The 26,712-nt window shown below is 39.8% G+C and overlaps 2 protein-coding genes across 2 annotated transcripts; one reads left to right on the forward strand and one right to left on the reverse strand.

The window, feature by feature from the left end:
* The first annotated feature begins 1,327 nt into the window (after positions 1-1,327).
* Positions 1,328-15,790, forward strand: ptpn9b (protein tyrosine phosphatase non-receptor type 9b). Its single transcript, XM_026170914.1, has 13 exons — positions 1,328-1,409; positions 3,588-3,731; positions 4,539-4,628; positions 4,894-5,018; positions 5,464-5,569; positions 5,746-5,856; positions 5,949-6,811; positions 6,917-7,013; positions 7,431-7,500; positions 11,536-11,614; positions 11,730-11,880; positions 12,136-12,343; positions 13,678-15,790. The coding sequence occupies exons 1-13, from the start codon at positions 1,377-1,379 to the stop codon at positions 13,899-13,901; spliced, it is 2,301 nt and encodes a 766-aa protein (XP_026026699.1). The 5' UTR covers positions 1,328-1,376; the 3' UTR covers positions 13,902-15,790.
* Positions 15,791-17,807: 2,017 nt separating this feature from the next.
* LOC113023423 (thrombospondin type-1 domain-containing protein 4-like) lies at positions 17,808-25,103 on the reverse strand. The gene is made up of 12 exons (XM_026169420.1): positions 24,969-25,103; positions 24,169-24,298; positions 23,827-24,002; positions 23,468-23,573; positions 22,327-22,503; positions 21,800-21,929; positions 20,958-21,180; positions 19,877-20,050; positions 19,577-19,750; positions 19,264-19,443; positions 18,485-18,629; positions 17,808-18,143 (listed from the first exon to the last, which is right to left on the reverse strand). Exons 1-12 carry the CDS (start codon positions 25,101-25,103, stop codon positions 17,989-17,991), a joined length of 1,905 nt encoding a protein of 634 aa, XP_026025205.1. The 3' UTR covers positions 17,808-17,988.
* Between the last annotated feature and the right edge of the window lie 1,609 nt (positions 25,104-26,712).

Raw genomic sequence — 26,712 nt, forward strand, 5'->3', positions numbered from 1 at the left:
GCCATTCTTTTATGTTATAGTCTATTATCAAATTATTATAAATGAATAAGCAAGTATTTCATATTTGTAGATGCCCAGGGCAGAGGTGATTGAAGTAATTGTATATACTGTTGCGTGGTTTCATTTACTGTACAGCAGTTTATTTTTCTTTTTTCCCCTTTTTCACAATTTAGCTATTCTTCCCCGACCATACCGTATACATGCTGATGACGCAAAGAATACACATTAGTATAATATACCATGTATGTGTAGTGTAAATAAAACTAATACTGATAATTGACAAATTAAATAAAATGTTGTTTAATACATGTTTTATGATGTTTTATGTTTTGGTAAAAATAATTATGCTCCAGGGTATTTACTGAAAAACACATAATGCCTTAAATTCAGAAAAATTACTACATCGTAAAATTTTCGAAAATTAACCCAGAAGGTATTGCGTCTCTTATGAAGTGCTACTTCTTTCCATTTCTTTTCTGGAAATAATGTGTAGAACAATATCGTCCTCTTCTTTTACTATAAGTTGGATATTTTATATCTATTTAGTCTGGTCCTGTTACAGTGAAAGTAAGTCTGCCTATTCAGCGGGGAGGAATAAAATATAGACCAAATATGACAGTAAACATTTATAATGTTTAAAGCTGAATATTCAATTCCGAACTTAAGATGAGTATGATCTACTCTGTTTGCCACGAAAGTGAAATCTGTCAGTCATAGCATAGGCCTTTACTCAAGTCTTCTTTCTTTCCCGTAAGTGCATATGAAATTCTGGGAGGAGCTATTTCCGTGGTTCAGAGAAATACTTAGGAAGTAGTGCCGAGATCCTCTGAACTGTTTACAACTCATATATAGAGTCACGGTTATGTTTGTCATGGTTATGAAGAAAAATATGTATTTTCCTCTGTGCAAAAATTGCTCAATGTGAATATTTGCTTTGTGAAAAATTGCAGGAGATAGATATCATACGATTTAGAGACCATTTGTGGCTGATTGGCGAGTCTATGTATGACTGTATCATAGAAACAATGATTATCCCATACATGCTAAAATTACTTGCACTTGGATTTTGTTTTACATCTCTGTTCAGATTTTCTCCCTCTAGGCTCATAAAAATTTCCCTGTATGTTAACTATTCTGCTTTAATATAGTCTATAGTTATTTTTACTGACTGTGTTTGGAACACTGTGCTCTAGAGTTACTGGACAGCAAAAGGAAGATGCAGCATGGGGAAAACACTACCATGTTATTCAGTTAATGAAACGCCAGCGGTTTGAGCTGGGGGGGATGTGGGCGGGGCTTAGAAGTCTATCTCTGGCTGCATGGCGTGAGCGAGCGGCTAGTGGGCGCGCCCGCTGCGACGTTGCGGAGGCTTCAACATGGCGGAAGCCCTGACAACTCAGGAGCAGCTGGTAAGAGTCTCTTCGTGATTTTTTTTTTCCTTTTTCGTTTTCTTGTAGTAGTCATTGTGTACAGTCGCCACCCTCAGTTTCTTCTCTAAAGGAGGTTTTTAAAAAAATCAGATTCTGTCGTGCGGTTATTTCTGGGAACGGGGCGGTGTAGTAAACAGCCCCGGCCCGTTCACAAGCCTCCTGTCGACCGACTCCGGTGTGACTGACAGTAGTTAGCATGTGTGTTAGCGCGATGGCGTTTGCTAGTAGTGGAAGGTATCATTTTACCGGCAGTCTGCCTTGAATGCTCACTTCCTGATAACTAGGCATTATGCGGACCACATCGATATGTTCATGAGTCTAAAGTAAATTAACCAGCGACCCACAATTCTTTACAGTTGGCCCTACTCATAGAGCTTGTAGTCACTTAATGGCTTTCGTTAGCCGTCCAGCTACCACATGCAACCTAGCCGCTAGCTAATGGCAGTGGCTATTGTTGACTTGCAGGGAATTTCCTAGACTGCAGTCTTACCAGTCTTTATAAATGATTTCGGGCTGAGCATTAAGGTTAAAAAAGATAAATCGATTGTTGTCTTTATTATTTATTGTCATTTTATACCATGACACGGTTAAAAATGACCAAAACCGCGACTTTGGACGAGTGTTTTGCTACGAGCCAACGAACTAGCAATATCTCGTCTAACGGATTTACTGTGGACAATTCATAGAAATGATCCTCCGGTTCGTAGCATTGTTGTTGCAATCACTTTCTAGTAAAAGGGGTGGGCCTGAGATAAATGACAAACATGAAATGTCATTCTGCGTTTCTGATTACAGCATTATATTACAGCTTCTGGCCTGATCTTCATCTACTTATGACAAGGTTAACGGATCATTGAGCAAAGTTAAAGGGCATACTTTGGATGCTCCCCAGATTTGCAGATCTTATCTGTTGATAGCTAATCACTTTCGCGCACACAGTAACGTCTGTCAACTAACTGCCCGCACCACTAACGTTTGTAGATTTTGGCTGCTCGTGTTTGTCGTCTTGGATTACATCTCAACCAAGGGAAAGCGATCATCCTGGTGTTGATGTACCGTTATTGGGTACTAGATTAATTATGTGGTCATGTAATTTAAATATGCCCCCTAAATAATGAGTTTTTCAATAGTTTTTGTCCCACTTAAAAATTTAGGCCCACAGTGATAATTCTCTTGATGTGTTAATACTTTGTATATAAGTATATTTTTTGCCAGTCAAGACCTTGCATCTTTTTGGCATATAATTAAGACTGTGCCAGGAAATGCACACATTTTTCCAAATATTAGTCTTGGATTAGAAAAAATGAAAGTCTGCATTCTGGTTAATTTCCAGTATGCATCAATTATATAGTTATTTGTTATAATTCATCTATTTTCTGCATAGGAAAAAGATATATACAGAGGCAGTAAAAACACCAGAAAAAAACAGTTTTGTTACTTATGGTTTCATAAAAAAAAGTATAATAAAGACATTTTTATCAAATTATTTTCTTTGTAAAAAGGGAAAATGCATACATTTCTATTAAATAATGTAACAGACTCATGTGTTTAGTCATTCTCCAAAATCCCACGAGCCATTTAAACAAAACAAAGAAAACCCTGCACTGACATTTTCACATGGATAGTGCCACATGTTGGATGAGCATCTCTTTTGTTTAGGGCTACAATTAATAACAAATTTCATTATGATACAAGGTGCTTAAGCATTTGGATGGGTTACGTTTGCCAAAAAACACCCGGTGGAGAAACACGGTATTTTGAATCATGTTTACAATGGATGTACATTTCTTTGTCCTTATTTGTGCACATATATAAAGCTTCTTTGTGTATAGCTGAAAAGTTAATTGTTGTCCCCATTTTTATACTTTTCTCCTGGTGCATTCAAATTTGGAGGATGGATGCAGAGTACTTGGAGCAAACAAGCTGACTGTTGTCTCTTGGCACATGAGTGCTTTTGTTGATAGTATCTTCCAGTAGCGCACACTTCACAATATTTAATCTTTGACAAAATTGTGTACTTTTCTTGTTATGTCAGCAATCATTCCCATATTATCTTTTGTTTTTTATGGATATCTTTCAAAGCCATATAAAGTTTTACACACAATCTCTCTTTTTTATTTTCTTAACGTGTGCCCATCTTTTCCCGTGTCTTTTCAGGCTGTAGAGGAGTTCCTGAGTGAGGTGCGGAGCAGGGAGCAGCCTCACAGCGCTGGGCTCGTCTCTCAACCTACAGCTGTTAAGTTTCTTATGGCCCGCAAGTTTGACGTCTCCAGAGCCATCGATCTTTTCCAAGCATACAAGGTATGGCATTGTTTCAACTAGTGACAGCAACATCTGTTTACCTTCTGTCGTCACGCGAACCCCATCGGGCTTAATTTGTGCAAAATAGTTCCAATTTTTCAGGTAAATATCACACATTGAATTTGTAATGATTTCTTAAGTGGTGTTTAGATATAAAATATAATAATCCTTAAAAATAATCATAGGCTTGTTTGTAAATGCAGGAAATCTTTAAAATGCATAGTGTTAATGCCCTATAAGTATATCTAATGACAGGGTTTCTGTTGGGGGGGGAAAAAACCACAAGTTAGTTCACAGGTTATTACATCTCTCAATGTTAAACATTAAAATATAATTATAGTTATAACATGTAATTATTGACGCTTAAATAGTTATCTATTATCTGTTAAAGTTAAAAAAAAATGAACTGGAGTGGTACTTGTATCGCACTCAAGCAGAGCGCTAAGAGAGCTTTTGCACCATAACCAGCATTCACTAATTAACACATTCATACTGCACTTTTTTGTATGTCTTTAAATGCTTTTTACTTCTCACACACCTATGAATCACAATGCCCTGAACATACTTGTATAATACAGTGTATATAAAAATGTATGTTAATCTAATACATGCTAGCACTTTAGTGGAATAATTGAGTTCTGTTTAAAAACCAAAAACAACCCTTGAGTTGCAAGTTAATAAACTGGCTTTTGTAATACACAGACTAACAACTGAATACTGTTAAGTGTTTGTATACATACTAAGTCATCTATAAGCTTATGACTTTCCCCTGTCTCTCCTGTGTCTATCTTCATGTATGAAAATTAGAACACAAGAATCAAAGAGGGCATAATCAATATCAACCCTGACGAGGAGCCCCTACGCTCTGAGCTGCTGAGTGGCAAATTTACAGTCCTGGTGAGTGATAAAGCAATGATAAGTCACTTAACATAAAAGGAACTGTAGCTTATCATTTTGAATTAACACCCAAGAATACACAGAAAATTATGCAAGGTGGTGCTGGTCGTTAAAAAAGAGTTTTGTGTGTTTCTGTATGTGCATGTCACAGGGCTCATGTAAGCTTATTTTTGTATTTCTATGAATAGAAATGAAGTAAAGTTTTTATTTTCGATAAATTGATTTGCAGTGGTGTAACATGGTGATCTGTTAATATTTTTCCCAGCCTGGCCGAGACGCAAAAGGTGCTGCTGTAGCACTCTTCACCGCTCGACTTCATCGACCAGACCTCACCACCCATAAAGCTGTTCTCCAGGCCATCATCTACCAGCTAGACAAAGCCATAGAGAGGTAAAGCGTGAACCATAAATAAACAGTTTCCTATGACACTTTATCGTGTTATTTTGATCTGGTACAACAGTTCGTCCCCTGTGCTCTGATGTTAATTCATAAAGATAGAAATATCGATAAATGGGTTAATCATTAGCGTAACATGAAAAGTCCCTGATTGAAGACCAGGAGGAGGTATAAACACAGTCTGTCACAAGCTAGTCTATTTCATATGCCGATCTTAAGCCCACATAAATGGGAGGGTTGTGTCAGGAAGAGCATCCAACATAAAAATCTCTTGCTTTAGTGATTGATTTGAATAAAGGATCAGTTGAAAGGATCAGTTGAAAGTACCTTTAGAAATATAAAATAACTAAATGAAACACAGGAATTATAATAGATAAAAGTGTATTTTTAAGCACATTTATTTTGCTCTTTAACTGTAAAGATCTTCATTTCTTTATAGTGTTCAAACTCAAAGGGATGGGCTCATATTTATTTACGACATGACCAACTCCAGTTATGGAAATTTTGACTATGAGCTCTGTGTCAAGATTCTCAATTTGCTCAAGGTAAATATAAGGAGCTTTTTTTTTTTCTCACGTTGTGTTTGATGATCTTGGAATTCAAAAATGCTTTTCGCCTTGTTTTTTTTTTTGTTTTTTTTTTTAAATATTTCATTATATTTTTATAGTGAAAAATAATTATATATTATATAATATATAATAAAAATATTTTCATTTTGCAGGGGGCCTTTCCAGCTCGTCTAAAATGTGTCTTCATTGTGTCCTCACCTCTTTGGTTTCGAGCACCTTTCGCGGTTCTTCGCCTCTTTGTACGCGAGAAGCTGAGAGAAAGGGTGTGTCTCTTAGTTTCATCAAGAATTTGCATCATGTATAAGATGTTTGTTGTTCATTATTTAATACTTACTTTTGTTTTTCTCCTCACCAGGTCTGCACAGTGAAAGCTCATGAGTTGGCAAGTCATATCCCAGTTTCCTCCCTCCCTGAACACCTGGGTGGGACATCCCAGTATAACCACGTGGCTTGGATTCAATCCTGTGTTAATGTAAACACAAACATTGTTCAGGGTGACACAAAAGAACATGACTGCGTGGGAAGCCTGTTGCGCTCTTATAGCTTAGAGAATAGCAACACAAGTGTAGATGCAACACTGTCCCACGCCCATATAAATACACAAATAGGTCCTGAGATAGCTGTGGCTAACTCTAACTGCTATGATGACAGCAACGCAAACCCACACAACCACTGTGTTGTGGAGAGCAGGACTCGAGGCCAAGGCCAGCACCAACATAGTCCAAATTCTGCTGTGGACAAATCGCAAGTGAACCACCAACACTGGAATGGCTCAGCAGTGAGCGGAGCCAACATGGCTGTCATTGGCTCCAGCGCCAATGCTAACATTAATGGTAGTGGCTGCCAAGCTCCTCCCCAATCAGACACTCCCCCTGATACACCCCTCTCAAAGAAAACTGATGGGGCTGTGGTGAGTGGCAGTGAGGGTATAGAGGAGGAGTATGAGGAGGGTGAGGAGGAAGGAGTGCCTCCATTGCCTCAGAAATCTCAGCCTCGTCCACCCAACCAGCCTTCCTCAAAATCCCCACCGCTGTCCTCATCTTGGGGTCCTGATGATGAGAACCACTGCATGGAGGTGTCTGTTCACATGCCAGAGCAGGGAGCCATGACGGTGCATGACCTGGTGGAGTATGTGAAGAGGAAGAAGAAGAGAGGGATCTATCAAGAGTATGAGGAGATCCGCAAGGAGCCTCCTGCAGGCACCTTTGACTACTCTAAGTAAGACTTGTCAAGCTCTTATATTTTGTGTGTCTGAATTAAATGTATAATATCAGCCAGAGCTTCAGTTTGTTATGTAGCCTCACATTAGACTCATCTTTGCAGGAAATTGTCCAATCAGGTCAAGAACAGGTACAGTGATGTTCTCTGCCTCGACCAGTCACGAGTGCGACTGTGCCCACTCTCTAATGATGAGGATGAGGTAATAATTCATCTGTAGATACATTTCAATCAATAAATTATAAGTACGATACTAATACAATATTATTGTTTATCTCTGGGAATTAGTGAAGATTGCATTAGCATTTAGCTGAGATGAAATTCATGTTTATCATCGGCAGCTGAAAGTATCTTATTAATTTAAGACATTGAATGTTGGCCCAGTCTGTGTATTCAAAATGTTTTGAATACAGGTGTATCTGTGTTTTGGGGGTTTTTTTTTTCAGTTTTTGTTGTTGTTGTTGTTTGTTTTGTTCTTTTTTTAGACAGTGGTCTAAGTGTAGAATTATTTACTACAATTAAGGTTATGCACACTTTTTTTTTTTAAACTGTAATGTGTAGCATCTTCTTATCCAAGGCAAAATAACTGAACGGTGAATCGCTCTGCTGTGTTTTGCAGACATCAGATTACATTAATGCTAGTTTCATGGATGGGTACAAGAGGAGCAACGCCTACATCGCTACTCAGGGTGAGAAGCTGTTCACATAAGTTCCTGCTTTACTCTTTATTGCTTGTAGTTTTGCATATTTTTATGATATAATGAGATGATTCCTTGAACAGCTCTTATCTTTCAATGAATGTAATTCTAAGTGCTTTAACTGGAAAACTGCATGACTCCTTCAGATATTTGTTTATTATGTTCTGGTCGTGATGTACGTCAAATGCCTCTAATGGGATTGTGAGATTGAATGGAGTGTGAAGATCCAAAGTGCCTCAACCCTTTTGAGCAATACTGTAGTTCTCCATACTGTGTAAAGAACTACAGTATGGATAATACTATAAATAGTACATGAGCTATTATCGCTGTTGCTCTCTTTATTCTTTTATTGTTTTGTCTGATCTCTACTGACTGCAACTGATCAGTCTTTCACTTTACTGACTTTCATTATTTTGGAATCTCAGCTGGCCGCATTGACAGATTTATCTTTTACATATGCCAGCTTTGCTCCCACTTCTCACCTCTTTTAGTCTAGAGCCGTACTCTGTTTCATCACCACCAATAATGTGACTTGCCAAGCTGTTTGTATGGTTTGTGCTTGCTCGGACTTCCCAGTCCGTCATACTTAATCCATCAACAGCAGTTCTTTAGTACATAGCCGCTTAGCTCCTACAGCTGTGGTTTTACCTTTCCGACTCTCTGTCGCTATTACATTTCTACCTGGAAGTATGTCTGTCTGTCAGAGATGTATTCATCCCAGCGAAATTTCACGTTGACTGCTGGGAGATTTTAGTATGGATATTATCTGTATGTATATTAAAATACAGCAGTCTCTATCAGTAGTCAGTGTAAAATTTCCATATGGATAATATCATACAATATCAATAAGTATAAGCAGAAGAGGATGGGTAATGTTCTCATGCTGGACTTTACATTTTACTAAGATAGCTTTTGACTGATTATCTTTTAATGGCTATTTAACTCTATCCAAGACAAATGTTCAACATGTCACTTCATTTTAAGGGCATTAAATAGTCTTTCGGGTGTCATTGACAGCCTTCCCACCATAAACTCTTAACCTACCCCCGATGGTCTTCTTGGACTTTTAGATGCTCTTGCTTTAAAAACATAGGTTGTTTTTCTCCCCATCATGGTTTACTTCTGAATTATGCAAAGTGGTAGCAAAAAACCTATCTCTTGGAACACCACTACAAAAGAGTTGGATTTTGTTGTTCACAAAGAAATGTACAATAACCACATTCTTCATTAGAAGGATGCACGCTATCTACAGAAAAATCTACTTGGTACACAGATCTAATCAGTAGGGGTGCAACGATATTCGTATCGATATTGAACCGTTCGATACAGTGCTTTCGGTTCGGTACGCATATGTATTGAACAATACAATTTTTTTCAATTTTTTTTTTTCAATTTTTTTTTTTTTTTTTTTTTTTTTTTTGGTGTCCCGTTTGGATCTATAGCCATCAGAATTGTTGTCTTGAGGCCAAGAAAGATGCCAAGAGGATTTATTTTAAGTGGATCATCATATTGGTCCAGTTGATTGACCTTTATTATAATTATGAATTTATTTTATTTTCAGTTGCAAACGGGACAGACATGACTGTGGGATAGGACAGGGGGAAAGAATGAAAGAAAGAGGGGGAGAGAAAGAAAGAAAACCAAAGGGGAGAAAAAAAAAGAACAATACAAAATTTGTAATTTATTTTATCAACTTTCCTTCTGACGATGCTGTCTGTGTTGAGCGCTCAGTGAATCTGCATTTGACTACTCCGCCTAGGCTCGAGAGTGCAGCCTAGGCGGAGTAGTCGAACGCAGATTCACTGAGCACTCAACACAGACAGCATCGTCAGAAGGAAGAGCGCAGGGCAAGCTAGCGAGACAGAAGTGGACCTCCTCCACCCTCATTCAGATCTGGCATTTGGAATTATTTTGGTTTTCATGTGACGTATGACCCTGAAGGTAAGCGAGTCATGGACTAAAGTAAAACAGTATGTTGGATGTGCCATGCAATGCTCAATTACATGGGTGGGAGCTAGTGTGTTAGCGCAGTTAGCTCGTTAACGTGTTGGCCGTCTAGCCCCTCTGTATAGGGTAGCTCGTTAACGGAGATTTGCCGTGTTGTGGCGTTAAGGTTATTTCAACGAGATTAACCTGAAAGCACTAGTGGGAACACAACGAATATGACTGCACATTTACACCGACATCATCCTAGTGCAAAGACAAAAACAACAAGCATGCATGCTACAAACTTTAGCCGAGTCATTTAGACAGCTGTTAGCACAGGATTCTCCTTATGGAGACCTGATATGTTTAATATGCTGCTGAGAATATAGCCCAGAAGAAGCGGATAGTATAGCTTTTATTTTGGAAAGAGACATTTCTCTGTAATAAACTCTCTTTTCCAAAGATGAGTGATTCCTCAATCAGATACAGGGCTCGCAATATTGCTAGCCCGACGTCCCTGGGCTATCTCTCCCCTGCCTGTCGGGCTATTGTAGGAAGGAAAAATATATGTCAATGCTTTTGCATTCTTTCAGAAATGTAGCTGCGTAATTATGTCATTGGGTGAGCCACTGTCAATATGTGACATATTGAAATCGTGTTTGAATTTGCGCTTGTTTTTTTGCTTTCACTTTGCAATCGCGCGAACTGTGTATAGAGAGCGACAGCACTGATCTGTGAGTGATGATAATTTGTGCACCAATTCCTCTGACATCGTCTTATTAATCGTTAGCTTACTATGCAAACATGACAAGTGAAATCTCCCGCAGCTTAAACATGTGAGAGGTTGATCGCGCAGAGAATCGCTGAGCTTATGTGAGTGCGGCAGGATATATATTTCACTACGATGACCTGGATGATTGAGAACCTTCACAGACAGATATATATTTTAGTTCTGCTGAGCCAAATAAGACAGGTCAGGGTGAAGAAGTGACAGCCAAAGAAAAGCTTACCACAAAACGGAGAAGTTATGACAAATCAGACTATAAGGCAAAAAGAAAGTGCAGCTTTATGGTTTCATGGACAAAATAATTTCTGTGGCTGCAATATGACGAGCTAAAAAACAACACGCACAAGGGTTAGGGTTAAATTTAAAAACTGTACTTTTGAGTTAAAATATATATATTTACAATTTTAATAAATGACAAATTAAAAAGGCATGAACATTTTTTTTTTGTATCGAAAAAATATCGAACCGTGACACCAAAGTATCGAACCGAACCGAACCGTGAATTTTGTGTATCATTGCACCCCTACTAATCAGCTCAGGTCAAGGGAGCAAAGGACCCTTTTCTGAATGGTCAGGAACATAATAACCTGGCTCTGCTGCCTCATCCTTACCCACCCTCTTACTGTAATTCTTTGATGTTATTTTTAAAATGTCAAAATAGACTAGATTTACCAGCAGCTGATCACTAACACTTCCTGTAATTTTCCTCCTCCCGTTTCCCTCACTTTCGTTCCCTTTTTAGTTTGAAACTTCCCTCTGCTCACAACCAGTATCATTCCTTGTTTATGTTCCTCATTGATTACTGTAACGTCTTTCTTTTTTGTTTCTCTATCAAGTCCATCCACAAATGTTATCTGGTCCCAATTGCTAGTGGTCATATCATAACCAGAACTCCCTCCATAAGTCATTTAGTAAAACTTCATTGACAAAATCACATTTAAATTTGTCTTTTATTCATCAAGATTCTGCTCCTCACCTTTTAAGCTGTTCCATAAACTTGCTTTGCAGTACCTCTCTTCTACTCTCAGATCCTGCACCGTGCCTCTGGAACTCCCTCTCAGACATCTGTAATATTGGCATTAATCCACTTTAAAATTTCCCCTCAAAACTCTCTTCTTTAAACTGGCATATTCACCTTTAACTGTCACATGAACCCTCTGTTCTTAATTAGCTTATATATTGTAAAATAGTTTTACTGTCATTGATACTTCCTTGGTTACCATTTTTTAAACTCTTCTGTGTAAGTTGAGCTTTAGTGTTTTGAAAGACGCCTAAAATAAAATGTGTCGTTATTATCATCTTGTGTCCCTCAGGTCCTTTGCCAAAAACCTTTGCTGACTTCTGGAGGATGGTTTGGGAACAGATGGTACTTATCATTGTAATGACCACCAGGTGAGACTCCAGTTTGGATTGCTGATGTAAACTTTAATGTAAGGATTTTTACAAATGATGGCACATTATTGATGTGTTGTGAATGAGATGAAAATGGATTTACTGTGTCTCTCAGGGTGGTGGAGCGTGGACGTGTCAAATGTGGACAATACTGGCCTCTTGAGGAGGGCAGGACTGAACAGCATGGATACTTCTTGGTCAGGAATACACACATCCAAGTGTTTCAGGACTTCAAACTTTCCCATCTTGAACTGTACAACACACAGGTAGAGCACACGTGTAGTTTACATTTCTTTAACTCAGTTTAAGTCTTTTGAGATGAAAAACTGAGATAGGAGTTTCATTTGTCAATTAAGAGTTTCTAAAGAGTTTCTTTAAATTGTGAGAATGCTTTGTCAGTAGAAACTGTAGAAATCACCATATCTTATTTTCCAAAACGGCTTAAACATGCCAACTCACAAGAAAGAAGTGACTATCTTCTCTCTTTATCTGCTCTCCTGTGAAACCGTCTGACCTTTTAGTCTGGAGAGAGGCGGGAAGTGTGCCACTACCTCTATGTCAGCTGGCCGGACTTCGGAGTGCCCAAGAGTGCTTCTGCTATGTTGGACTTCCGTGAACATGTTCTGCAAAGGAGGGAAGCTGCAGTCCAGACCTTGGGATCCACCTGGAGAGGGCCTCCAGGGGGCCCCCCTGTGGTTGTGCATTGCAGTGCTGGCATTGGCCGTACAGGTAAAAACTATGGATGCTCTTGGCAGCTAATTTCTTAATCGACCAATTAAGGGGGAAAAAATTGACTAATCTAAAACTAAGAAACACTCAGATATCAAGTTAAATCTGAGAACCCTTCAATGGATAACCATTAAAACATTGACATCATTAATCCCGTTCTTCAATAATATATCTTGCTTAACTGTGCAGCACCTAACATTATCAACATTGAACATTGTATTCCAAATAGACAAGGAAGAGGGAAAAACACTGAAAATAAACCTTTCAAGTTAGAGTTGCGGCTCTAATTTGAGCCCCTCCTGAATGACTGAACTCGTCACCCTATCGCTAAGGGACAGCCCATCCACCCTTAAAGATCATTTTTGCTGCTTGTATCTACAATCTCATTCTTTTGCTTTTAAAAGAATAAGAGTGTTAACAAAAGATCAGACCTAGAGCAACATATTTATGGTCTTTCTCAATATTGATGCTCCATCTGGTGGCAGATGGCTGCATAACATTTAGTACATAGCAATTTACCAGCACTGGGCATCAATTCAAATGTTTACAATTAGATTACACTACTAGCACGTCTGGTACCGACTAGTAACACTAGGGATGATTAGTTGTGTAGTTGAATAGTTGCACACATCCTAGTAAAGATGTCGTCATCTGATTTAAATACTTTAAATATAGATTTATAGCGCTCTTATGCATCTTAAAGTAATCTCATCTGAGAGTTTTACTTTACTATTTGAACCTGGAGCCGGTGCCACTTTAAATAAATGGTAGCTAACCTTTAAATAGCCCAAGAAATTGGTTATTAAGTTTAAAGCACAGAAGACAGTAAAGCAATCTGCATCTGTCCCATAACACTTAAGTATTTTTTTACAGTGCCTGTTTAGCTCAGAGGGCTGATACTGTGTAAAAGGCTTCTCTTTAAGTTAAAGGAAATCCCTGCAGCCAGCTGAAGTGGGAGGACATGTTGGTCAATCTTCAGCCTGTTATTTTAAAAGTACCTCACCAGTGTGTGAGCCACTTTTGTGTCTTTATATATCAGTGCCACTGCCTTGCCTTCCTAATTGTAATTCATGCAGTTGATATACAAAATTAAAATCCCACCAAATGTGAATCTGGTAAACAAATGTAAGGTATTGTGTATGCAGGTCGTATTGCCTTGTATTATTTAGACAATGACTTTTACTTGAATTACCTCTTCCCTTCTGCTGAGCTGTAGTCCTAACTTTTGCATTTATTTTTAGGTTTTAATCTGTTGTCTTGTGTCCAACAAAAACCTTTTTAATTGAGTTCTTTTAAGTGTAACTTCTCGATATTCATCCCTCATGGCTGTTTAGGCACATTCTGCACACTGGACATCTGCCTGTCCCAGCTGGAGGATGTTGGCACAGTAGATGTCTGTCAGACGGTGCGGCGGATGCGTACACAGAGGGCTTTCAGCATCCAGACCTGGGATCAGTACTATTTCTGCTACACAGCAATCATTGAGTATGCCCAGCGGAATGGGAAGCTGAGCCCAGTGCAGTGGTCTGACTCAGAGCTAGAGACTGACAGCGAGTGAGAGACATACGGAGGGTAATTAGATGAACAGAACAGTCAATCTAAGCAGAAGTCATAGGAATGAGAGTGAGGAGTGGCGATAGGAGATGACTCTTCAGACATAACAGAGAAGAGGCACAAGATGGCAGACTCCCACAGTTGCTCTTCCTTCTTCCCACGAGTTGATAAACTGAGAAGGCAAAGAGCTGGAGAAGAAAATTCAGTGCAGTGGAAACTGCATTGACGAGCAAGCTGGCCTGCCAATTTCCAAGCCCCTTTTTAAAAAATTTAGCAAACTACAGGGGGTTTGGCCTGCCCCGAACCTGTGTTGTCGACAAAAGCAGTGTACGAGTAGCATTTTTATATTGACTTGCACATGAGAAATGACAAACTTGAACCTTACCCCTAAAAGCCCTCCAAACCCGAATCTTTGGTCCTTTTTGTATTTCTTGTCTCTTCTCAACTCTGAACAAATCTGTGACTGCAGATAAAATGTGTGGGGTATGAAAAGGTGAAACTTGAAAACATTTCTTTTTGTTTTTTCTTGGTTCTCTTTGAGAGAGTGTTTGTGACAGATCAGTGTGTGAGCCATTTAGTCCATTTCCATGTTGTTTTGGGGGGGGTTCCCATGTTAATTTTTTCTATGGTGCATTTTCTATGTGAGTTTCATATTTGTGCATATGTAGACTAACTTTTAAAAGCCAAAGTCCGCAATCTGAATGCTTGGATGTACTCCTTACTGAGATATTATAGACTGAAGCCCATGTATATTCTTGTAACATACATTTATACATTATTGTGCATAATAACAATTTCTGAAATAACAGCAAAAAAAGCCTTGTTTAATATAATTGACTTAACTTTGAGGAAAGAATTCCTGTGTAGCGAGCCAGGCTATGACAAAATATAGAAGAGTTCTGGTTTTAAACTAATGTTGTATTTCAAATCTCTGATTTGTCAGGTCTAACATCGTCTTTACTGTTGGAGCGTTCTGATTGGACGATCTTAAGTAATTTGGCCTTAACTTGATTCACTGCCTCGTCCTTCTAAGACCCTGAACCATACCTTTAAACTGTACACTTTTATTTCCTCCCATGGTTCTCCTTTTTTTCAATCTGACTCTTGACACCACAACTGTTGTTTGATTCCTGAGGTATGCTCTCCCTCAGATAATTGTGCCTTCACGTTTTCCTTAGCTTAATGTCTCGCTAGTAAGTAAAACCCAAACTAGTGCACTTGCATAAAACATGTTAACTTTGTGCCACACAGGACCCCCACATTTTGCCTATAAGTCCTGTACATAGCACACTATGTATAAATGACAAAGTAGTGAGTTATCTGGGAGTTAGCTTTGAGACGTGGTTATTATTTTATCATTTGACCTCAGGGGGTGTTTTTGTCTAGTGTCAAAGATCCATTTCTGGGTTTGCCTCTGGTAAATTATCATTTAAGGAAAAAAATCTATATCAACTTTATTTTGTATTTTTTACTGTATTGTATCCTACTGTATTTATGTCTTTGTACAACTTCTACATTATTGAAAATCCGTGAATGTTGGTACGATGCAACAAAGAATAACAGACCAGTTATTGCATTTGATAAGCTGAACAAATCGAACGAGGAGTGAACTATATATATTTTTCTTTGTTGTTCACAATGACATTGAGGTGGAAACTGTCACTTGCCATAGTATTTTCAGAACTGACTTGTATAAATGGTGATTGTTCAAGTTTTGGACAATAAGGGGTTGGGATGGGGGTGAGGTAGGGTAGGGATCAGGTAAGCTAACTTGTGTTTTTAGAGAGTTTATCATAGAAACGGTAACGTTAACATCCAACTGTCTGGTCCCCTTATGCCAAGGACAAAGCAAAAACAAACAAAAAACCTATTAAGAGCAGAAAATGGCAAAAAAAAAAGGACATGTGGCTACATTTCTGTTCATATAAATATATATCTATATATTATTATGGGATAAAGTTTATCAGCATGGATAGAGCCTTGAATGTTTTTGGGGTACTGGTGTCCGAGCAATTTAGTAAAGACTTTTTTTTTTTTTTTTTTTTTGGTGAATGTGGACCTTGCATCCTTCAATGCCAAAGGCCTAGGCTCAATCTGAAAGTGTTTTCCTGTCACACATCCTCAACAGCCTGCAAGCATGGACTTACTGGTGCAGTCTTGCATCCACGGACACCGAAAGACCCTGGAGCACCTTGGGAACATTGCTAATAAATATGTATAGCTAAAAAAAAGTGGGAGAGTGGGTATGCAAGAGTTTTGATCCCTGTGCTACATTTAATTTGTTTTGTAAGAAACTGAGAATGCAATGTGCATTTGTCACTGGTGTTCATTTATTGTCTCTTTTTGTGCTTGAAGTTCATGCGATTGAATTACAGCCTTTTACATGCTGTCAGCCCAGCTGTCCCATTAAAGAAATGGTCTTACTATCTTAAATGGATACAAAGCTAATGTGATCTCTTGGCTGAAAAAGAGTATTGCAAAGATTAAATGTGTAGTAAGAACATGTCCACCTTTTTCTCTTTCATTGAAATTGGAGTTACAAAATTGCTTTCACATACAGAAATGGGTTGATGAGATCTTTGAAGTATTAAGCATTCAGCTAACAGTCTGTGGTCTGCTCTTTGCACTAGTGCAGAAATGTAACAGTTTAAGTATTAGTTACTCTAGTGCAAATGTAATGTACTCGAGTTCCCTCATAGTTCTACTTCACACCTCCATTACTTTCACTCCACATTATTTATTGGTTATGGTGTGGCGCAGATATTTTAATTAAGGCATGTAACTGAGACTGAGATTCTAAAATATGAGGCATAACTTTATATTAAAAGTCCACCTCAACCTACTTATCTTCCACATTAATGCATCATGGTAAAAACCTTAGGCATTACTCCATCTAAAATAACAGTTTCCAGTTAAACTGAGGTCTTGCAAAGTTATCTGAGATCCTGTGTTACAGTTTAAATATTTTCACACTGTTAGGCTTTGGAATCACGATTAGGTTTTAAGGATTCTGTTTACGCCCTATGACAGCTGGGATAGGCTCCAGCGCCCCCCGCGACCCTGAAAAGGATAAGCGGAAGCGAATGGATGGACGGATGGATGGATTCTGTTTAGATCCCTTCACACTGCCAGTTCAAAACAGTATGACATAAATAAAGAATGGGTGACGATGTGACAACTAAGATAGTCAATTAGATACCTAAGCATGTGGAGAAAACACAAGGGGGAAAAAACTATATAAGAACTACAACATGCTGCAAAAATAAAGTACAACTACCAAAACCTTTTGCACAGAGAGCGTCACCATTAAGAACCCCATCTTTATGAAAATGAAAAGTTACCACCACTAATTTAGCATGTTTCAATGTAGCCATTATTATGTAGTATTACTAACAGACGTTAAGGACATTTTAGTTAAAAGAAAATCATGTTGAGCAAAATCTGCCAGTTGTAGATTAATTTCTTGCTATAGACCCTTCAATGGCTAAACTCGTCAGTGGTTCCAGAATTGGGCACAAACATTTTGCCGTGCAGCAGCATTAGATCAGTAAAAAAAAAAAAAAGGTAACGATGGCCTGCGCGGTCCTTTCATGCTGGCGCTTCATTTCACACCTGATCATGTCACAGCTGGCTCCTTATTTATCGAGACAACTTAACTCTAATGATATCAACCAGTCACAGACCTAAACCGGGAACAGCTATTACAAAGTGAATACATTTGATAGAAAGCAGGTATATTTGATCAGTTTTTTTAATAATGTTTCTTTAAACTTTTATATATTATTTAATATATTCTTTAATTTTGTAATATTTCTTTAATAAAAAGTGAACAAAGCAGTAGAATACCAGAAGTTACAGAAACTTTATTAAGAATAAATATACAAGTAAACACTGAATGTGTCCACTTTAATGTTACACTTGGACTGCAGATTTAAAAATTGTGAACGTCCTATGAAAGAGCATGTGTGTTTGTCTGTGTGTTGTTGTGAGGACAAAAAAGTTTCAGGCATCCCAATTTTAAAGCTTCATTGTCTTCAACAGTAAGTTGATGTCATCACAGAGCTTTTTGTTCCTTGAGTTTCACTGCAGCATCACCTGCGTATGTGATTGTTTTGAAAAGAGTTGGGGTGTGTTTCCTGGGCACGAGAGCAGGACGCACAGCAGACACTTCTGTAATATGAGTAAACACACAGTCTGGCTTGAACCACCACCATGCAGTTATGATACTTATCACTGCATAATGGATCTGTGAAGGAAAAGAGGGGGGGGGGAGGGTAAAGATATTTTAAATAATTGTATTTTCTGTCTGTTGTTTAGTGCAGTCATCTGCTTGGAGCAACTACTAAACTGGCTAACCTTGATAGAAGAGGTGGGACTAATTTAATCATCCTACAAGACGCCAAGACAAAAGAATCAAATGTACTGTATATGGACCACATTAAGCGAGTTCGAGTTCTTTTTGTTTGAGGCAGTTGGATCTGGATCAGCATCTTCATCGTCTGAGCTCTCTGTGATGTAAGGGGTCTAACACTGACCGTTCAGTATGCAGCTGAACTGCTGTCGTACAACACTGCTTGGCATGCTTACCTATTTCAGCTACACAAGGCTGTTTGTTGCATTCTTCTCGACTCTCCAGGATAAAGCTGGGATCACAGCGATCGCTTGGGACGATGTTGTCAGCAAGACAACGGACCTCGCGCACACGGAAGCCAGCATTACAGGTCCGTGAACACTGAGGTCATAGGACGAAGACAGATTACACACAAACTAACCAGTTTGTCACAAATTGGTTCAGTTTTGTTTTTTAAAAAAAACACATGTTTTTAGATACTGAAAAATGCATTTTAATGGTCTCCTGTTGCACTAAAAAAAAGAATTCTTGTCCTTGGGATAACTGCAGATCTTTAATGAGGAAAAGTCTCAGTAAAAATGTAGAGTGGTCTATGACTTAAAGACATTAAAGGGGATACAGTGAAGCTGCAAGGAGTAGAGTTAGTCAACGTAAATGAGATTAAACATCCCATGCAAAGGAAAGAGTATAAGAGAGGTGAAGAAAAGAGGGCAGGCAGGGTGGAGTGGGTAAAGATGAATGTCAGGGATGATTTGTGACAAAAGGATAGCTGCAATGACAAAAAGACAGAAGGCCGAGGTTTAGGTGATATAACTGAGGATGGTGAGATTTTAATTGGGAGTGACCAGAATTGACAGAATTAGAAAGTATTATATAATAGGGGCAGGTCATGTTGAGTCAGAGAGACAAGGCTGAGATGGTTTGGATGTGTGCAGAGGAGGAATAGTGGATATATTGGATAAAAGATGCTGAATCTGGAGCTGCCAGAACTGATTTAGACGTTTGGTACACTTACCGCACTCCACTCCGTAACATACCACTGGACACCACATGGCTTCAGTCTGCAGGGCTGAGATGTGATTGGCTTCGAAAGACTGGAACATTTTAACTGGTCCACAACTTCCATTTGACCATCGCTGTTTAAAATGCAAGCCACACTTCGGGTCTGTGTGCCATTCCCACACTCTGCAGAACACTTAAATTACCCACACACATAAGTGAGTCTTCAAATGGATGTTGTTTGCACAGTTTGCAATGATGTGTGTGTGTGTGTGTGTGTGTGTGTGTGTGTGTGTGTGTGTGTGTGTGTGTGTGTGTGTGTGAATAACCTGACTCCAAGGTCCTGTGTACCACTCCAGACGATTTTGGCATGGCCCTGAATCACATGATGTCACTTCTGGCGGGCGTTCCCCTTCACAGCTATCCAAAGGCAGATTTGTCACATGATCCATCAGGCATACTACAGACCTGGTTCGACTGCCTCTACCACACTCTGCAGAGCACTAAGGAGCATCACACACACATTTCATTTTATTTGGTCCCATTTTGAAATGTAACATTATTTTATTTGCACGTCCTGTCACAGTCTCCTCAAACACAATATCTAACACAAACAGTTTCAATATTACCCGCTGGCTCCAGATAGAGGTGAACCAGCTGCGTGCACAAAGTCCCATGTCACAGTTCTCTATAGTGTCTGGCTTCAGGTTCATGTTACACTCCTGATCATCATCCACATCGCCCTGGTTGCTCACACACACCACCTCCCTGGTGCGCTGGCCAACTCCACATGGTACTGAACACTAGAGGAGAAGATGAGAGATCTAGATTTGTTTCTCATGAAAATTACTGAGTTCCTTTTATTCAGTGACATGTAAATTCCTTTGCTGCAGCTATAGATTGTGAGTTATGCATGTTTGTCTTCCTAAATGCCCATTCATGGCTGTATTGCTGAAATGAATGGCACAAGATACACATTACACACAATGTTGTCAGCTAGTTATACTTTGCTGGTTAGTGGTAGTGCTTTTATTTTTACTCCTTTGGGTCTTCCACTCTTTACAGCTTGTATGATTTAATTGTTTCACATGCTCTACTTCTCCTGATTGGTCTCTGCACCTGCTCTTCAGCCTGCCCACCACCACTGCTGATTGATTCAAAGCTTCAGTCCTGTGCTCTAGTCAGGCTCCAGCTAATTGCAACAGCTGGCTTAAAAGAGGCAGCTGTGACTTTAGCTGTCTGGCTAGTTTTCTATGTTTGTTGCAAAAATAACATGTTATATGTTGGCTGGTATGTGTGTTAAAATTAAACGTACCTTAAGAAGTCCTGTTCTTTTTTTGGGGGGGGTCTGTAAGTTGTTATATTACCATTTTGGATGGTTTTCCTACTCTAGAGACTGGGCTAGCTATAGTCTAGAGTAAAACGAACATCACATGTACCACACTTGGTTGGTTCTGGCATTTTTTTCTGTTTCTTTCCATTTTTTATGGTGTTTTGTGTTGTAAAACATTTTAACTGTGCCTCAGCCTTCTCCACACATACTAGATGATTGTCATTGCTCCGCTTTTCCTCTAGAGAGCTGAGGACGTAGCAGCAGTGGAGACTTGTCTGGATTACTTAAATACCTTAAGACTTCCCCCACGACTGATAAAATTACACTCCTCATACTACAGCTGTTCATAAGTATTCATGAAATGTATGTTTTCTCACAGGGCTCCACTCTGATCGTATATCCCACTGACTGCAGATTTTCAGCTGGCACGTAGACTGGGTCACTGGCATGTCAGATGAACCGCACATCTCTGACTTCACAGTAACTGAAGTTTCTGTCCCACTGGCGTGAACGTCGGTGACTTGGCGGCAGATGACCTGGCGATGCTGGGTCCCAGGTCCACACCTTCTACTGCACTCTGACCACTCACCTACGTCCCAGCTGTTAGCCAAGAGAATAGAGACATGATGTGCTTTAATGTTGATGCATAAGTTTACTAAAGACCTTCACCAAATTGCCTTTGCCCTAGCTCTGTCTTCTTGGTGACCACAACTACTAAGTTCCTCTTTTCCACAGCGTATCTTCCTCCCCTTTACCCCCAACCAGCCACTCCATGAGCCTGGTTCTGCTGGAGGTTTCTTCCTGTTAACAGGGAGTTTTTCCTTACCACTGTTGCCAAGTGCTTGCTCATAGGAAGTTGATTGCTGGGGTTTTCTCTCATGTCACTATAAATTTTTTACCTTACAATATATAAAGTGCCTTGAGGGGACTGTTATTGTGATTCAGCGCTGTATAAATTAAAATTTTGTGTGACCACTTCCCCACCATCTTAAAGGTTACCGCACGACATGAAAAATGAAGCCACATCAAAGAGATTTAGTGCGACTTACTGGCCGACTTATGGCTAGGACGTGTGCAAGTGATCAGGGTTCACCCCGAGAGTCACAGCACCATGTGGAAGTAATACTGTGTGTGTCATGTGTAGTTTATATGCAGCTCAGTCTGTGCATTAGCCACATCTAGCAGAATAGGACATCAGGTGTCTGTGGGTGTTGCTCACTATGCAGGACAGGGCTGTATGTTGCAGTCTTCTTCCCACTTTGTTGTTTCAATGGCAGGGTGACAAAAGTCAGCGGGAACAGCCGTCTGGGAATCCTTCTCAACACACTCCAGGACCACCTGACGCTTGCCTGGCAAAAACACAGACAAACACCCAGGGGGAAAAATTAAATAGGAGAGTGAAATATATGTGTGCTTATGCACAGTAATGTAGAAGCCCATTGTCCTAGAGACTGTTTCAGCTAGCGACTTGATTTCTTTATTTTAGTGGCTCTATGGTGTAGTAGTTTACATATTTACCAAACAAGTGAGAGACCCCTGGTTTCATCCCGGGAGAACATACAAATCCCTGAGATAATATCTGCCAAATCAGACATGCAGAGCTGCCCACTGTGGCCATCTTTGATTGTGTAAGCTATTATTATATGCTTTTCTTGTCTTTACAACTTGCCATTCCCGATGGCCCCAGGTGTAGATACTGTTAGCACTATCAGATTAAGATTTGAGAACTATGAACTAACTTCTTACCAGTGCCACAGGTTGTGCTGCACTCTGTGTGCCCGTTTTTTATCCAGGTGTAGGTGACATGAGACTCAGAGTTCACAGTAGGGTAAGAGGGAACCTGGTTGGGATGCCATGCCTCCTTGATGATGCTTTGTTTGGTCTTGCCATCATCATCTGGATAGGAGAAATCTACTGTCTCAGCTACAAGAAAGTTAGAGTTTAGAGGTTCCATGTGCCAGAGAAGAAGTGGGCTAACTTAAAATATAATATAACTTAAAATGTAACAAGTACAACCATAAGGCTGCCACACCGGTGGTTTTATTAATTATGGCTACTAAGATCTGTTTTAAGGACTGTGTGAATTTGTATGTAGGCTATTACAGTGGACAAACACTAGACTAAAACTAAAACTGGGTGTGAACGAAACACTTTAGTTCACTGAAATAAAAACAAAAACTGGACGCTAGAAAAAGATGTAAAAAGACTGTAGTTGCAAAACTAACTAAAACCAAATTTTGAAAAATATACAGAAAATGACCTTATTCTTAGTTTTAATCTGGTTACAGCTGTCAAACCAACAAGTGCAAGGGGGCTTTACTGCATACTGTAAATATTTATAAAATGAAACAATGCTCATAATTTTGCCCCTGTACATCACCACAGTGGGTTTTAAATCAAACAAGATGTGAATAGTGTAGGCTTTCAGCTTTGGTTCACGGGGTTTAAGAAAATATTGCATCAACTGTTCAGGAATTACAGACATTTTGATACCCTGTCACATTTTCAGGGGATCCAAAACATATTACACATTTGACTGAGAAGTGGTTTCATGGCCAGGTGAGGCCTGAGGCCAAATCTGGCATAAGTGACAGCTTATCTTGTCTCAGTGTGTGGCAAAGGGCTCTTTGCCAGGAGAAAGTTTGACCTGTATCAAAAATGTCAATTAAACCCTAATCAAATGATCAAATGAACAGTTTTGCTGAAAACGATACGAAACGGTGTCACCCTGCAGTGCGATCTTAACCAAACACAAAGAGAAGCCAAAAAAGGGCACATGCTGTCTGAGGGTAAACCATAGTCCTGATAATGAGATACTGACGCTGTGGCCATACTGAGTAACTCAAATACAGCTTGTGTGCTTATGCATGTTAGTGAGTTTACTCACCCAGGGGAAGAACAGCAGAAGGTGTACCGGGCTCAGGAGCTAGGTATCGGTTTAAAGGCATGCTGTATTCATATTGCACAGTAGGAAATGGTTGTTGGTAAATCAGCTGTGAAAAAGAAAGAAAAAAAGATGAATGGCATCCAATAAGTAGTATTTTTTATACTATTTGTATTTGCAAATCTTAATAGGACTCCTTGGAAGGTATATTTATTTGCTACTTTTAATTCTGATAATTTGTCAGACATATAAAGAAACTAAATTTGCACTTTTATAACCTCGTATCTCATAATGAAGCTCAAATTGTTTTTAATTTTTATGGGCAACTTTGTCAGATCAGTGTTTTTCATTTTCCATCTCACATAGACGTGCAGGTCCTCAGTCAGCGGCCCCGGTGCAGTGATGGACTCTCCATTACGAGACCGGATCTCATTGGGTCGTCGATATGTCAGATATGTTCCCAGAGCAACGTAGATCCCGGGTCTATTGATTAGCCAGTTTCCGTTGATGATGGAGACACCACGTTGGCTGAGCAGAGCTGGAAAATCCCCACGATTGTTTACTGCATTGGTGCTTGTCATTCTGGAAATACTTGTGCTATTAGATATGGTTATGTGTGTGTGTGTGTGTGTGTGTGTGTGTGTGTGTGTGTGTGTGTGTGTGTGTGTGTGTGTGTGTGTGTGTGTGTGTGTGTGTGTGTGTACCCAGATAATTTGGGCTCTTTTTGGTCTCCTGGATGCTGATGTTGCATGCTCCTGCAGGAATCTCTGCAATCTTATGGTAGCCAACGTGAAGGAAAGTCCGAGAAAAATTCCCCTTCACCACCTCAAACTGCTGCCAACAGATACACTGGCACATGTTTTATGCAAACAAAGCCACAACACTGCACCTTTGTACATGTTCAGACACTTTCTGCTTACTCTCTTTACCATAGTTTCAGCATCACCCGAATTATTTTCAACAGTATAATCACAGATTCCGCTGGATCACATTACTGTTCTTTTTCTCTCATTTTCACTCGTGTATCTTGCTCTCCCTCCTCTTCCTGGAAATCCCATAGCTCACTCGGTCCAACAGTTGGTTTGAATTGGGGAATCTTTCTGGTCTTCCTCTCCAATCTTCCACAGTGCAGATCTCTATTTTGCAAATGAGTTTGGCTCATCTGCTCCGTTCCTGCCATCTCTCTTTTAACATTTTCTCTGGTTCTTCGCATTTGAAATTTTATTTACAGTCTGATATTACTCAGTCTGTTAGTGATTACTCTCAGCCTGAGTGGCACAAACAGAGATGATCTAAAACAAACAGGACACCCCCCCACCCCCACCTCCCCGAGGGCAAACTCAGTCCCACTCCTGCCTCCCCAATCTTAAAAGATTGTTACTTGCATTTTGCATCAGAACAAGCACGATCTATATTACAAAGTAAGGATATAACTTAGCATGCCATGCCTTCCCCTTGTAGCTCATACTCTATACCCCCCCCAATGAAAGTGTGGGCGTCTTACCTCCAGAGGGGACGAGCCACCTGTGTTATCCCAAGGAAGAGCACCTGTGGCTGGGGAGAGAAGACAGATCAAGTGCAGCAGAGCCAGAACTCGACCCTGCCCCAGATAGCAGGGCTGCTGCCACAATCCAGCCATGAAGAGACTGAGAGAGGAGGACAATCTCACACACTCACATAGACACACATCTGTAATGAGGGGAGTGTGCGTTTGAGAGTTGGGGTTGGCTTATGGGGTGGGAGGGAAAAAGGACAGTTTGGGAAGGATGTAAAGAGACGTGCTGAGAGAACGTTACAAATGTAGGTGTCCTTTTAAGTGGATTTCACCTCCTTTACTCTTTGGTATGAATTCTGTGACAGCTCACAGAGAGCGTGTGTTTGTGAGAGAGAAAAATGGACAGACTCCTGTAGCGTATCCTAACGCTTGTCCAAAGACAATATTGCTCCCTTTGAATCATCATGCAGGATTGTGGGGCTTTAGAGAGGCATACTTCTTGCTTCTCCACCCACTTTTTGTTTTTTGCTGTATAAGGCTTGTTATGTTTTGAGTTATTGTTTTTATTATATTTTAGTGATGATGGGAAACACCTTTAGAAATTCTTTGGGGGAAAAAAAACAAAAGCCCACAGCAAACTGCTAGAGGATGGACTGAAAATCAAACACACACACGCACTGAGTGGCATTGTTCCCTGGTGATTTAAATTCCCTGAATAAATGATTCACATGCATTATTTTGCCATCTTATCATGACTCAGTTTACTACCATGTTGCTCTGTCCTTTAATGATCAGATCGCTTTTAACATTACTGTATATTCACTGGCCTGCATTCAAAACCCCACTGTCACACACTCCCAAGGTCTTCAGTTTGAGAGTTTTGGCTAATATTTTGGATGAACATGAATGATTTGGAGGAGTGCAAACACATATGGGTGTAATATATTACCTTGGCTGAATGTTTTAGTTCTGGGAAGAGGACTGTTTTTGCCCTGTAAACACACAATGTAGTGAAGCTTGCCTAGTTCCACCGTTTCATGTTGCGTAGATTGGAGCAATGAGAGTCAGGTCTATCAAAACTTATGACACAGAGCCACTTCGGGAGGTAGGGGGCAGATAAAAACATGTCTTACCTGTGTTGCTGAATGGAGTGACAACATTTCAGACCTGAAAAACCTTTTTTCCCCCCACAGACTGTCCTTCGATTGACCCTGCAGCTGTTCACAACATGGGTGTGAAATTGCCAGGATCAAAACTTTCCCAACTTCTCTGAGAGCCCCCTTCTTTGTGATTGTGTATGCGCTCATGTTTATGTGTGGACTCTAAAAAGATATATGAGACACATATGTGTGGATAAAGTGCAGTGATGCAATGTCTGTTGTACACAGCCAATCGGGCCACTGTTTAAAGAGGTTGAGTGAGAACGAAAATCTGTTATTCTGCAAAGCTTTACATCTCTCCTATTGAGTGTTTAGCACGAGCCCTCTGACTGGAGACAGTGAGGCAAAGTGCAGCACAACCTTTATGATAGCATGCACCTACATACACATGTTGTACATCTAAACACGGACATACATGCCCCTCTTTTTCTTTACTTCAACCCTCTCTGGCAACCATCCAGGTCTAAGACGCCAGTCCCCTGCAGTGAACACCCAGCAGCCATGGACTAATGACACAGGCATTCTGGGAACCTCCAAGAATCTGTCAGAGGATACTAGATGTACAAGACAGAAGCTGTTAGGACCACAATGTC

The sequence above is a fragment of the Astatotilapia calliptera genome, chromosome 6 (genome assembly GCF_900246225.1).
Source record: "Astatotilapia calliptera chromosome 6, fAstCal1.2, whole genome shotgun sequence".
Taxonomy (NCBI): Eukaryota; Metazoa; Chordata; class Actinopteri; order Cichliformes; family Cichlidae; genus Astatotilapia; species Astatotilapia calliptera.

Excerpts from the sequence above, each read along its gene's own strand:
- ptpn9b (XM_026170914.1), top strand. The coding sequence starts at position 1,377 with ATGGCGGAAGCCCTGACAACTCAGGAGCAGCTG. Across the intron at positions 5,019-5,463 it reads CTAGACAAAGCCATAGAGAG|TGTTCAAACTCAAAGGGATG; the intron begins GTAAAGCGTGAA and ends ATTTCTTTATAG. Across the intron at positions 5,570-5,745 it reads AGATTCTCAATTTGCTCAAG|GGGGCCTTTCCAGCTCGTCT; the intron begins GTAAATATAAGG and ends TTCATTTTGCAG.
- LOC113023423 (XM_026169420.1), bottom strand. The coding sequence starts at position 25,103 with ATGGCTGGATTGTGGCAGCAGCCCTGCTATCTGGGGCAGGGTCGAGTT. Across the intron at positions 24,299-24,968 it reads GTGGCTCGTCCCCTCTGGAG|CAGTTTGAGGTGGTGAAGGG; the intron begins GTAAGACGCCCA and ends ATCTGTTGGCAG. Across the intron at positions 20,051-20,957 it reads TACGATCAGAGTGGAGCCCT|TGTTCAGTACCATGTGGAGT; the intron begins GTGAGAAAACAT and ends CTTCTCCTCTAG.